The sequence below is a fragment of the Leopardus geoffroyi genome, chromosome A2 (genome assembly GCF_018350155.1).
Source record: "Leopardus geoffroyi isolate Oge1 chromosome A2, O.geoffroyi_Oge1_pat1.0, whole genome shotgun sequence".
NCBI classification, from domain to species: Eukaryota; Metazoa; Chordata; class Mammalia; order Carnivora; family Felidae; genus Leopardus; species Leopardus geoffroyi.
In genome coordinates, this window is record NC_059331.1 from 113078463 (window position 1) to 113093249 (window position 14787).

The 14787-nt window shown below is 39.4% G+C and overlaps 1 protein-coding gene across 1 annotated transcript in view; it reads left to right on the forward strand.

Moving 5' to 3' along the window:
• The first annotated feature begins 772 nt into the window (after positions 1–772).
• The window catches only part of ITGB8 (integrin subunit beta 8), an 85902-nt gene continuing 71887 nt past the window's right edge, over positions 773–14787 (forward strand). Inside the window, exon 1 of the mRNA XM_045495044.1 lies at positions 773–2011. Coding sequence (XP_045351000.1) covers positions 1885–2011 — 127 coding nt within the window. The 5' untranslated portion in view covers positions 773–1884. The remainder of the gene's footprint in view (positions 2012–14787) is intronic.

The following is a 14787-nucleotide window of genomic DNA, read 5'->3' on the forward strand; positions in this document are numbered from 1 at the left end:
CCTTTTTGCACCTAAATTTCTCAACTTCAAGCAGGCAGAAATGCCCTCTCTCACCATCTCTTTAGCTTCTCTCTCCTGCTTCGTTCGCCGCACTTCATAATTTCTTTGTTCCGTTTATTTGAAAGGTGACGCTTAAGGTCAAAAAACTCACTGTAACTAGCAAAAACCCAGAGCCACCACCAGACCCTGGGAAGAGCAAGGCTGGACAGCTAAGGACTGAGGCTCCGCGAGAAGGAGCGAGAAATTTCAGCTAGCAGCTCCGGGTACAGCCTCTGCGGACTGGCCCAATTCGAAGTGTTGGGAAGATGCCGGATGGTCTTGGGGTGGGGTGAATAGTGAGCTCCTAAATCTGCAAGCAAAGTTGGCAGTGCGCACCCGCGGAACAGAGGGTGTTGGGGGCGGGGAGAGGCCCCTATGTTCCACTTGGTACGCTGCAGCTGCCGGGCAGTGAGTATTTCGGAACAAAGAAGCGCAGAGTGCCCGGGTGAGAGAGGCTGGGATCTGCGCGCAGCTGCCATTAGTACTTATCAAGTCTCCACGCCGGCTAGGGGAGCGTTGGGGTGTAGGCATTCGGCGAGGAGAGGGAGAGGAAAAAGGGCAGCGATTCCCGTTGCGCAGCTACGCATCAGGAGCTCTGGTGAACGATGGGAATGGCAACTATCAGAGCCAAGGGGGAGAAAAAGAGCTGGAGTGAGCAAAACAAAGAGCGAGTGTGGGCCGCGGTGACTTCATGCCTCACCAATGTCCCGCCCACGCTGCTCGGAGCTGTTGCTGCTGCTGCCGCCGGAGCCGCCGCTGCGCCTGCAGGCGGCCGGGGCGAGGCGCCGGGTAGCGTGGGGCGGTTTCCTAGCAACTCGCGGCCCCGAGCGCGCCCAGCTATCAGCACTTCGGGAGCCCCCCCCAACCCGGGGGCCGGAGCGGGACCACTGCTCCCCCGCCCCTCGCCAGCCTCGCTTCCCTCGCCTGCTCGCGGGGTGTACCCCGGAGCGCGCCAGCTGCCCGGGTTCTGGACGGTGGGACGCCTGAACCGCACACCGGGGCCAGAAGGACGAGGGTACGAAGCTCCCGCCCCGCAAGGCTAGGCTACTGCACCCTCGCGGAACCATCTCTCCTGTGCTAGAGGCCGTGCGCTCCACTCCCGGCGAAGCGGGGAGCTGCTATGCCTCGCTCTGTGTCCGCGGGCGCCGGCGGGGGCTTCTAGGGTGCTGCCGGAGTCGGCTCCCCCAGCTACTGGCACCCCGAGCTTCCTCCCTCGCCAGCCCGGACGCTGCCGTTCTGACTTTGCCCGCTGCTCAGCTGACGAGGCTGCAAAGCTGTAACTAAGTGGAGTTGGCCTCCCTGCCCACCTGTGGAAGAAGCTCGCGCTGATTGATGCGCCATCGACTTTTTTCCCCCTCGGCCTCGCCGGCGTCCCCTCCCACAGATGCAGCATCACCCAGTGATAGTACTTTAGGCTGGTTTTTCCCCCCCGGCTTCGGGCTTTGTTTGGGTTTGATTCTGTTTGGCTGTTCACTAAGCTGATTTATGCAGCAGAAGCCCCATCGGCTGGAGAGAAACAAAAGCTCTTTTCTTTGTCCCAGAGCGGGCTGCGGAGCCTTCGCTCGCGTCGCCGCCCCGGGCCACTGACCGTCAGAGGAGGTGCTTCTCGCGGAGATCGCGGGACCGCGGAGCAGAGCTGGCAGGGCCGGGGGGCCCTGAGATGCCAAGCGGTGCCGGGGCCAGCATACCTGCACCGCTTGCTACGAGCCGCGGGGTCCGCCTGCTGGGCCTTCGGGAAACGTCTTAGCGACACTTGGCCGGCGGGCCCCGAGGTGCGCCCGTGAGTCGCCAGCGCGCATCCGGATAGCAGCCAGGCGGCGGGCGCTGTGCGGGCTGCTTTGCATTATGTGCCGCTCCGCCCTGGCTTTCTTTACTGCCGCATTTGTCTGCCTGCAAAACTGCCGGCCAGGTCCTGCCCCATTCCTTCGGGCGGCCTGGATGTTTTTAGTTGTTCTTGGACTGGGCCAAAGTGGTAAGTTGTTTTGTTTTCTTTTGTTTTCTTCTCTTTCCCAAAGGTCTTGGGCTGTGACGAAGCATATCCCGGCCAGGTAAGTGGCCCAGTGTCAGCCTCCTTGCCCTAAGAACTTCAGAAGGGCGGGTGTGTGGCAGCGTCCTCCCTTCAGGCGGCCTGAGGGAGGCCAGGTGGGAAGTGTTTCCGCCCCGGAGTGACAGCAATAACTAATTACACGAGGAGACTCTGTGTGTTGCTCCGGGTTTGGGGCAAGCAGTAATAGAATGTAAGTTTGGACGAGTGGAAGGCCATATTTACATAAGTCACTTTAGGGGTTCTGCTCCATCCTTGAAGGCATTCTTCTTTAAGTCATCTTTGAAGATGCCCCCCATATTTCTGCATGTGGATCCACTAATCACTAACTTGCATTTGATTCAAGGCTGAGGATACATTGGTATAATGGGAGTGAGTTTTCTGGTTTTGAGTCCATGAGAAGATGGCTGCATACAAGTTGCTTCTATCATAGTGCTCAGCCTGAATGAATTAAATACACTACCAATATTCTTTAAGTCACCATTTTTTTTTCAGCTTAAACAAACAAACAAAAAAAGTCCTAGCTGATTGATCCCTCAGTGAGATCAGCCCCTGAGACTGAAACACAGAGACAGAAATTTAAACCAGGATTGACACCATTTAATCCAGGCAAGCCACCTCTATCAGAATTGTCTTGATTTGGAAAGGATACTTCTTTATAAAGTATATTGTCCTTATTTTACAAGTGAGGACAGTACCTCCCTCCCTAAATCACAAGGAATGCTCAAGTCAAATAGTGTATGAAAAGGTGTGGCACTTTTGAATTACATGCAAATTTAAGGTGGCTGTACTGGACTGTTGGCAAACAGTAAAACATACAGTAAGTAATAGTACTAATCATCAATTTGGGATGAGTTCTTCTTGGTTTTAAATATAGGCCAAACACTTTTGGTCATCAAGCCTTTAAATTCTGTTAGAGCCTTTCTCTGACCTCTGCTGTTAAAGTAGGGTTGTAATTGTTTTGTAGACTAAAATTTTCTTTTATACTTTGAATTGCTGTGCCATGTTTCCACCTGAAGCTTATAAAAACGATCAAGTCATAACCTTATACGTTAGAGTTTATAATGGAAACATCCAGCTAGTTTCACTCATTTGTTGCACATATCATTGTCCAATATTTGTTTCAAAAAGAGATTTACCCAGTTATGTGAATGAGAGTAATTAGAGTAAATTTTTATCTTGTAGTTATATTTTGGTTTATATGTTTATTTCAAAATAAGTGAAATTTAAAGCAAAGGAAATAGTAACATTGTCAATTATCTCTTCAGTGGAACATCCATTAACTGCAACAGATTTTCCACCAAGTATAATTCCATCTTCTGTTAATAAGTGACAAAGTATTTTTCTAGATTTAGTAAACACACACACACACACACACACACACACACACACACACACACACTCAATAGTAAAATGACCAAGATTGTGTCAACAGAGTATATTTTGTCCCAAATACATTGACAAAGAAAAAAGTGCTACTTGCCTCTAGAATTTACTACTAATAACAATACTTTAAAAATATTCATGGGCGCCTGGGTAGCTCAGTCGGCTAAGTGTCCGACTTCGACTCGGGTCATGATCTCATGGTTCCTGGGTTCGAGCCTCGCATCCGCCTCTGTGCTGACAGCTCAAAGCCTGGAGTTTTCTTCAGATTCTTTGTCCCTCTCTCTCTCTGCTCTTCCCCCGCTTGCACTCTGTCTCTGTCTCTCAAAAATGAATAAACATTAACTTTTTTTTCATGTGCTTGTAAAGATCAGTCAAGATCTCATGTAATAGCATTGTATTTTCATCCAGTGACTATAACTGGTTTGAAGCAAATGCTATGAATGGGCTCCCTTGCACCTGCAGTTGTGAAAAGGGAATGCTTATCTGAAATCAGAACAAGACATCCTTTTCCCAGTCTCTGTCAATATACAAAGGTTTCTGATGTATACTGGTTGGCATTGCAGTTAAAATCATGCAAAACATTTAAATTATAGCCAGTACAACTCAGAAAATTAGAGATCAGCATAAACTGTTGTACTTCCATGATAGAGATACAAGTCTCAAATTATATGTCTTCACAGTGCAAATTAGATGCTTAAAGCAGAATAGAAATTTAGGTATCAGTTACAAAAGAAATCTTGTTCCCTTGTTCAGTAGTTTACACCAAGGAAATGTTTAGGGCAATAAAGGCATACGCTAGGAACCATAAACTGCACAACAACATAACTTTGGGTTTAATTTTTGAAGTGGGGTTTATAGGCCCCAAATACATAGTGGACTTTTAATAATGACTATATGGTGAGCAAGGGGATGTTGTTAATAAAACCTGACCATTTTTCTAATCTACAAAAATGTTTTTCAACTTTCCCTGGTGGAAATCACCGACAATTGGAGAAACAATAACAGAATAAAATGGTTAATGAGTAACTGGAAAACACTAAAGAATACTTAGTAGTTAATATTTGAAGAGTTAATGTAGCAACACTGTTGTTTCTACATTTGCTCACTTCGCAAGGTTAAAAACCTATTTTGCCTAAATTTTTATATGGCAATATGAGTGACAAATTTCAGAAAGTATTTTCTTAAAAAAAAAAAGGTGTTAACTATTATTGCAATGAAATTTTACCTTCGGTGCATAATCAACTATTCTTTTAAATAACAATCAACTGGATTAGCATTATTTTGTAACTGTAATATTATTTTACCTTAGAACATATTTCATATCACAGGTGTTCTTAAATTTCTTTATGCTTACCTAAAGTAAGAGGATATTTAAGATTGTTGCACTATATGCTAATTTGGATATAAATTTAACAAAATAAAACATAAAAAATAAAATTAAAATAAATAAAATAAAATAGAAACAAAAAGAATCAAGGCTTCATTTTTAAAAGTCTAGTCTTCCAAATTATTTGCACAATAAACATCCAAATTAATTCTATCTTAATGCAACTAAGACACTTTCTGAGGAAAAAAAAAGCTTGTGCTGTCTATGAAAAGTTTTTATGCTGTATAAGAAACAAACAAAAAAACCTGATTATGACTTGGGAAAATTCCTGTGCTCCCAAATAGCTCCATCACCTGTTAACAAATGATCTAAAATTTCACCATTGTAATGGATTTCTTTGGATTAAGTGCAGTACTGACAGTAGGTTTCTTTTCATTTCACACTTCATATTTGGAAATTTTCAAACACATACAGAAGCAGAGAGAATGGTATAAGGAATGCCCATATGCCTATCACCAGGCTTCATCAACAATCAACTCAGGGCCAGCTTCCTTCTTTCATCTCTTCTCCTACTCAGTTCATCTCCTTCCTCCAATAAGATTATTTTGAAGCAAACTTCATATCATTTTATCCCAAAATATTTCAGTAAATCAAAGTACTACTGGAGGAGAAACACTATCATTTGTTCCACAGCATGATTTTTTTTAACTGAAATTTCAGGCTATAGAAATGTTTACTATGTTTAAGGGAAGAAATGCAGAAGTGAGGGAAGAAGCAAAGATAAAGAGAGTTTGAACCATTTACTTTTCAGTGAGTCTGTTATGGCTGCATTAAAAATAGTTCTCTTAAAACTATGCCTATGTAACAGCTTTTTGGTATGCATGTATATGAAAAAGAAAAAAAACAGCATGAGTACATCTACTTCCCCAGACAAACATCAATTATTTTATCACAGTGGAATCACAAGTGAGGAGTATTGCAGACAGAAAGAATGGACAACTCTTACAAGGATTTTTGCTATAAAGGAGAATGAGAAATAGAAGACAAGAGGTATCACAACATGTATGGATATGCACATGCAATGGTCCAGTAGAGAGGAGAAAAACTGTCAACTGAAGAGACAGGAGGAACAACCCTTAAAACTGAAACTCAAAACAAGTTATACCTGAACTTTCTTTTATATATATATATATATATATATATATATATATATATATATATATATACTGGACTAATGCAGTCTTGGGTCTTAAATACCACTTGTATGCTAACAATTGCAGTCCTGACCTCTTCCCTGATCTCCAGAGAACAGAGCAGACTGCCTCTTTGGCATATCCACTGTATGTTTAAAGGCAAAACCCTAATGTATTCAAAACCAAATGTCCACTTTTCTCCCTCAAACTTGCTTCTTTAATACTCTTCCTCATCTCACTTTGTGATCAGCCATACTTCCAGTAGTCCAGGGTCACACTTTGGTGGCATCCTTGATTTCTGTTTCTCTCACATTCCACAAGTCAGTTTACCACCTCCACTGCCATGGAGTGGTCCACGCCATTTTTTGCTTGAACTCTTGAATGGCTCTTAAACTGGCTTCTCTACCTCAAAGTGTAGCCAGGCTCACTTTTTAAAAATGTGCCTCGGGTTCTATCACTCCTCCCCTCAGAACTCTGCATGTTTTTCATCTATCTCAAATTGAAGGCCACATCTTTGTTTTACATGGCTTCCAAGATTCTGATGACTTCCTGACTTTACCTCCTAATCCTCTTTTCCTCTCTCACTTTGTTACAATAACGCTTGCTTGCTTCTTGCTATAGCTTGGATGTACCAAACATGATCCTACCTCCAATCCTGAACTCATTGTCCTGTGCCTGGAATGTGCTTCCATGAGATATATTTCTGATTCCCTCTCTCTCAGTTCTTTCAGATGTCTATTCAAATATCATCTTAAAAAGACCTTCCCTGCCCTTCTTATCAACACCATTTAGTTCCTTACCCTGCATCTTTTTTCTTTTATATATTTTAGCACCCTGATTTTTTATGTATTTGTTTGTTTTACTGTCTTTACCCTTTTCCCAACCTAGCAACTACATTAAAGCTTATGAGGAAGGTACTTTGTTCTTATTTTACTTATGGAAATGCCAGCTACGTACAGGGTGCTAGTTACATATTTGTTGAGTGAATGAAAGAATGAATAAGTAAATTCTTCTTAATTTTTTCATCAGATTGATTATCTTGTTCAGTCTAAGACAAGGCTTCATTTTTTTCCTATCAATCTCTAATCTTTGCAAAAAAAAGATGAACTGAATAATCAAGTTCTACTACATTTACGAGACAATAACAGAATCTTCTTCCAGAAGAAAAATAAAGGTACTTCTATATTTAGTATAAACATGAAAAAATTGCCCAATGAGCCAATTTGGCTGTGATTTTTTTTGTGTGTGTCCATTCACATTTGATAAAGTTGACTTAATATTGTAACCTCTTTTTTTTTGTTTGAAGTATACCATCTCTTCAAGTAGAACCATTTATATAGGACTCTAAAAAATAGGACTGACCATGTATAAAAAAATTATCTCAGAATATTTCTGCCAGCTGATAATTTTTCCCAATGTATGTTTAAGGTTTAAAGGTAAATTATTTATTCATGAACATATACAACTGGTAAGCTAATTAAGCCTTGATTAGACTGAAAAAATTAGTTAATAATTTTAATGAATTATTAAGGGGAGTCAGGAGATATTTTAATGAATTATTTGGGAATTATTTTAATTTTAATAAAGTATTAAGGGAATCAGGAGATATTATTTAGGCAAGTAAGGGATATATTTGAATAGGTTTTAATATAGGTAATAAGAAGATAAATATGATAATCAGTTTTCCATTCCAGTTTGATTTTTTTATGAGGCATGAGAAATATCATGATATAGCAACACTATATTGCCTTTTCAATTTTCCTGTTCGCCATTTGAAAGAACCTTCCTCAAAGCAAATAAAGTATTTGAGATAACCCAGTCTTTGTTGTTCAACAGTTTAGAGCCTTTTCTGCCCACCTGTGAAATAGCTGGGTGTTAAATTCCTCATTTTGTTCATCAGCACCAGCTCCCCGCAGTCATTTTACTGTTCACTAGCTGGATGTCAGAGGGTATTGTTTTGATCTCAGCTTCTTTAGATGTTAATAAATAGGAGCCAATCCTTGGACTATCAGTTTTTTTGAAAAGTAATAAACTGTTTGTCTTGTTATGTAGCCTTTCTCCTGTTTGTATTTAATAAGTTCAGATGCTCAAAGTATCCCCCCTTGATAATACCTATTGTATAGTATTCTGTCATTTAAATGATGTCTTTGTGCTGGTTTCGTAAGTCTCGTTGAGTAACTGGTATAAAAATGGTATTATGATATTACTGAATCTTACCTTATCTAAGGAAATAGTCTGTTTACATGTTCTTCAAATAACCTAACAACATCCATAACCAACTGTGTATTGTATATGATTAGTCCTTCTTGGTCCTCAAAATTAGTCCCTGTTGCAGCCCAAGTCTATAAATTTAGAGTTTTGCCAGCATGAAAATGCTGAGCTCTATGTATCTTCTCTAATTATAGATGAAATATATTCTGTAAGCTGTATATTGATTATAAAAGATGCCATAGGAAAAAAAATTTCTGATGATTCATTTTGCATTTTATTACATTGAACAATTAAATACTGAGCTTAAGTAGGTGACCTAATCGTTAATCTCTAAAAATGTCACTTTCCCAATTATATCCTAAAGAATTCATGTAAGTGTGGCTTCTATATGTAGTGGAAAGAACTCACATAATTTAACAAACTGTTGGGTAGCTCTTACTCTATATCATGCACTCATCTAAATGATTCGCCATATTAATTTAATCTTCATACTAATACTATGAGAGAGGTAGAATTATTATCCTTGTTTTAGAAATGAGGAAACTGAAGCACAAGAGAGATAAATAATTTTCTCCAAATCACTTAGCTAGTAAGTAGAAGAGATGAGATTTGAACTCTGTTATGTCGCCTCATACCTTCTTCAAAAGCTTCTGGATGTTGCTCTAAGTTATACATTCAGTGTGACTATCACATGAAAGAGGACTTTCACATACTCCTTCTATGGGGATTCCTGGGTCCTGCCCTGTAACAATGTTACTAGCACAGAGTAACTACAGATGAGAGGATACTGATTTGCGAACTGGCGCAGGGTCAAAGCATACCTCCTGTGGAAGCCCCCAAACACTCTCAAGTCATCTTAAATATACCTTACAATGGTTAGTTTCTTATCATAGTGAGAATGAAGAGAAGAATGTGGCTTTATGAGAGTAACCTGGAATGTAACTCTGCCTTCTACAGGATCTCCAATGTGTTACAGATGTGTATGACTTGTGGTTATGAGAGAGAACGAAAAAGAGACTAATCTACTAAATAGCTGGTTACCTGTTCAGCCAAAAGTGTTCAAAGGGACAAAATCATGGTATATGAGTCAGACTGTTGATTATCATAGGGCTTTGACATTCCTAGCTGCTTGGAGCTACTCTATTATAGCTTGATGCTCTATATTGTTTAATATATTCATATTACTTTTTCTCCATGAATTTTTACTGAAGTAAGTAGGCCTTCAGTTGTTAAATATTTGTGATGATTAGCCATGTCTAGCAGTATTGGTTAATGAGAGGATTTCCAATATATACTAGGCTAAAGGTATATAATAATATGCTTTCTTCAGGCAGAAGTTTTTGCTGTTGTTTTGTTTTGTTTTGTTTATTGCAGTTTTATGACTTTGACAATCAGCAGTTAGTTTTCATCCATATTTACTGTCTATAGATTTTTGAAAGCTGTGACAGGTACATAGATAATGTACGTAGAGCGCTTGTTTAGTGAATCTTCATCCTCATGTGTTCTGGACAACCAAATACAGATACTCTGTAGGACATTCCTTATTCCTTTGACCGAGAAAGCTCTGTTGAGCCTGGTGTCGTTGCACACATCTGGAGTTCCCTTCTCCTTGATGGCAAATTTCCAGGCACTCTTTTGAGTGCCTGAGGTTCTTAAAGCCCACTCCATGGATGCACTTGTGAATGCCCTTGGGGTATTCCCTGTGTATCATCTCATTAAGGGCAGAACAGCCCTTCTTCTTGTTACTCTTCTTTGAGGAAGCCATCCAAGGAGCACAAGGGACTGTATCTCTTCAGGCAGAAGTTTGATGAGATATCAAAGGCTGTGCCTAAGCCACTAGGAAGACAGCAGAGAGCAAAACAAAATCCCTGTCCTCATGATGCTTACATTCTAATTGATGAAGACAAATATATATGTATGCATGTGCTTATATGTATATATAAACATATATGTATGATTGATATGTTATATAGATCTCATTACATGACACATGTATTTTATCATACATGTATGTTATGATAATACGTTATGATATATATACACACATGATAAAAAGAAGAAGAAAGCAGAGTGAGAAATTGTCCTGAGAGAGACCAGGACAGGCTGTTATCATATATGAGAGTCACAGCAGGCCATTTTAATAAGATGACATTAAACTTATTATGTTTTCTTTGTACATCCACTTAAGGCATTTCACAATCTTTTCTATGGTTTAGATCCTCTAAAAAGGTGGGGGGAGACAGCTTAGGACTTCCAAGTGGATAACAGTAATAGGAATTTTTTTCTCCTTTGCTATTAAAGGTTATCTAAGTCTCACGTACAGCTAGGAAGAAAAGTGTTGTAAGGTAGTGGAGGGGTGACAAGATGATAAATAAGTGGGTGAGACTAGTGAGATGCTTAAAGGAAAATGGTTTTTTTTTTTTTAACATCAACTCTTTGTTACAAACAACTCTTTTGCTTGTTTTTTAACATCAACTTATTTGTTTTGTTAAAAACAAACAACTCTTTGTTTGTTTTTTAACATCAACTCTTTGTCCATAATGGTATCTCCAATCTATCCCCTCCTTTTAAGACAATGCCACTAGAGTGGAGAAAGCCTGAAATATCCTTCATTCTATGAGCTTCCTAATCAGTCTCCATCATTTCAAATCTTTGTCCACATTTTACCTTTCTACTCTGAATCTTCTATGGCTCCCACTGCCTTCAGGCTCTTCCATATGGCAGACAAACCCTTTCCAGAGCATCCCATGCCTAACCCTCTGGATCCTTGTTCATGTCCCATTTGCACACCCACCTGGTACCTCCTTAGGAGAGAAACTGCCTGTTGGTTCTGTGTCTCCAATGCTTGGCACTCAGTAGGTCCTAATAAACTATTTGAAGTAAAGGACTCAATGAGGTGAGGACAATAGTGATTAGTTTAAATTGGGTATCTAAGCAAATAAGATTAGTTTAAAATTGGGTATCTGTATCTCTAATCCTCATTAGAATTTGAACTTTAGGAAATATAGTTTTCATTTAAAAGGGAGTTCTATTATAAAAGCTTTAATGCCATAAAATACACTTGTGTCTGCTTTCTCAGTCCACTCCAGAAAGCAGTCTCTTGGTTTTATAGGCAAATCTTTAGCAAAGATCAAAATAGAGACTTGGTATTTTTTTTTTCAACGTTTTATTTATTTTTGGGACAGAGAGAGACAGAGCATGAACGGGGGAGGGGCAGAGAGAGAGGGAGACACAGAATCGGAAACAGGCTCCAGGCTCTGAGCCATCAGCCCAGAGCCCGACGCGGGGCTCGAACTCACGGACTGCGAGATCGTGACCTGGCTGAAGTCGGACACTTAACCGACTGCGCCACCCAGGCGCCCCAGAGACTTGGTATTTTTTAATCTACTTTTTACAAAGTTGTTTTCCTTTTCAATTTCTGTGATAATTATTTTCACTGCTGATAATTAAGTCTAAAAAGTAATCCTGATCCTTTATCCTCAGTGTGTATTTTAAAACTGATTTCTATTTAGATTATACAAACTGGAATTTATAATCATTTCACAAAATACCAAAAAAGATTTGAAGGGGGACTATTCTAGTCCATTTAATCATTACTCATTCAGATTTTCTTAAAGCATCTACAACTTTGTGTCAGGTACGGTTCTGGGTTCTAAAGTTAAAATAATAATAGTTAACATTTGTGAAGTATTTTCTGTATGCCAGATACCCTTCTGTACATACAGAATAAAAATATGTCCTTGGGGCACCTGGGTGACTCAGTTGGTTAAGTGTCCAACTCTTGATTTCGGCCTAAGTAATGATCCCATGGTTTGTGGGATCAAGCCCTGCTTTGGGCTCTGCACTGACAATGCAGAGCCTGCTTAGATTCTCTGGCTCCCCCTCTCTCTGCCTCCCCTCCCTCCTCTCAAAAATAAATAAACATAAAAAAAAAAACACAACATATCCTTTAATGTCCACAGTCCTCTGAGGTATGTACACTGATCATTCCCATTTTATAGTTAAACAAATTAAAGAGATATTGAATAACTTCTTCAAGATCTCTTAACTAATAAATAAGTAATGGGACCAGAATTCACACCTGAGTGGACTGACTCTATACTCTCGATCATCATTACAGACTATCTTTCAGGAGGTGAGAAGAGTCCCTCTTCTGGCCCTCCCCAAAGGCAAGTTATCCAGGCTATATGACTATTCAGTCTTCAATCCCCTTTTAGATCGTCTCCAGAATTCTCTGCCCAAACAGCCCCAAATTACTTTCAGGGCCATCCTGTGGGTAGACTGTATTCCAAACTCCAGGAGAGGGGGAGCAAACAGAGCTTGGAAATGTATGTTGGGAGTGTCCATGTTGGTAAGTGATAGGCTATTTGGCAACGTAGAATAAAACTAGGAGTAAGAGAGAAGAGGAGCAGATCAAGGGCTGGAGGGGACAACACTTTACACACTGCCAGTTCCCAAACAGAAATCTAAAGAGTCAGAATTTCTAAATTCAGATCCAGCCTTGTAGAGCATTATCAATGCATATTTATCAAGATAGGAAAATAGAACTTTACTTAATGATTTCTTAGTCTGGGTTGTAACTGTTATTTGGTCATGTTATGCCCACCACTATTTTCACTCTTGCTTTTCACGCTAATGAAGTTAAGGACAGACTTGTCTAGTAATTTATATATTACTATGGAAAAGTAACAAACAAACAATGAAAACACCAGTGATTATTGCATAAGGAAAACTAACTCATGACAAGGTGCTTTTCTTTGTTAGTAACTAAATGCCTTTTGGTAAACTCAAAGATGTGAAGAGATTACACTGAATTCTATTTTCTTGCCAAGAGCATTATAGTAAGAGTCAAGTGTATGCATGTTTTTAGTTTTACTTTTTATTTCCCCTTATTAATTTAAAATATGTCACAGAAAAGAACATTTTACTGACATGAATTAGCCAAACTTTGTTGAATTAGTCAGCTGGCATATATTTAATATCTGTAAGTGAATGAATAGGTAAAATAAACATTTCCATACTACTTTCATGGACTAAAAGAACTATTTTTCATTTTAAAAATAAGTCTTAATGTGACCTCCTTTCTATTTTCAGAGTAAGTAAATTAGCTTAATTTACATATCAGAGAAAAATGTAATGAAAGTCAAAATGGTTTCCATTGGGATTTTATAATTGAATTAACAAAAGTACTGGGATCAATTCTTGCTCCAAAACTACTAATATTAAACAGATTTATCAGAATTGCCTTCCCTAACTTATTTTTAAAAGCTCCCAATTAAAAATTAGTTTAGGAGATAAGAATATGATCATTAAGTTAGAATTGTAGTGTTAAATTATAAGTGACATTACTGGATATATACTCAAGATGATTTTTAAAAATGTTTTTGAGTGCAGTTATTCAAAGTAATAAATGTTCATATTTTAAAACAGCTTATGCGGTCTTAAAAAGTGTCCTTTTCATGATAACCTTACCTATGAGCCAACCATCATTATCATAATGGTTTGGAGATGTGTTCTCTCTCATTCCCAGGTATTTTTGTTATTTTGTTTTACTTTGTTTTGTTTTAATCAGCAAACACTGTTACATTTGTCCAAGACAGAGTCTGTTGTCATTCCAGATCAGCACTGGTACAGTTTCATTTAGAGAACTGCCCCCCCCCCACCACCCACAAATCACAGTCCCCAGGTTGTATGGAGTAAGGAATCAGAGTAGCTGCCAAGGACTAGTTCAAATCAAAGTTGATGGGAGAAACCAAGTTTAGAAATGGAGGGAAAGTCTAGTAATGAAGACAGGAGGATAAAAGACAAGAAATGTCAGCTCTAAAGAAATGGACCAAAGATGTCTTATTAGGTGTGTGATGTGGGCAGTGGCTTTTGGCCCAAGATATTTTGATGTTTTGCATGGTTTAGGATCCACTTCCTTTTACAATGGAAAAAGTTGGTATTTCAAGATATGCCAGTGGTAAAATGCAGCTACAGTTGAGATACTGTTTGTTCCACATATACATATGGTACCAGGGTCCTATCCTAGGAATTGAACACATTTTCCCAGATACAAGCCCTTTTCCTGCTCCCCAGGAGCATATATTTAGTACAATTCCCTAGTAACTGTTATAGATACTGAGTAGAGCAAGAAACTGGGTGGAAAGCTTCATCCTTATGGAATGAGGGATTATTGCTATGCTCCAAAACAGATTTAGAATATTTTGAGGCTGAACAAAGAAAAAAAATTAAAAGAAAATTTCAAAATTCTACAAGATTAGGCTGACAGAAGGTGCCTTAAGTAATGCCAAACTAGGAAATGTCTTTCCTCATTGCCAGCTTGCTAGGAGGCTGGACTGGCTATGCGGAGTGGTTGGTGTAAGGTATTATTTGACTGCAGTAGAACAAAGAATGCAAGCAAGTTTTGAGATGTGTAGGGATTGCTGTAGAACTGGCTGTTCTAGTTGGAAACAAAGAACTCATTATAGCAGAACTGTATTATTGGCCAAAAAAAAAAAAAAAAAGGAAAAAATGACCTAGCTGGTCTCTTTTTTAGTATAAGGCATACCTCCCAAGGTGTTGCTGTATTGTCTTTTTGTGCATTT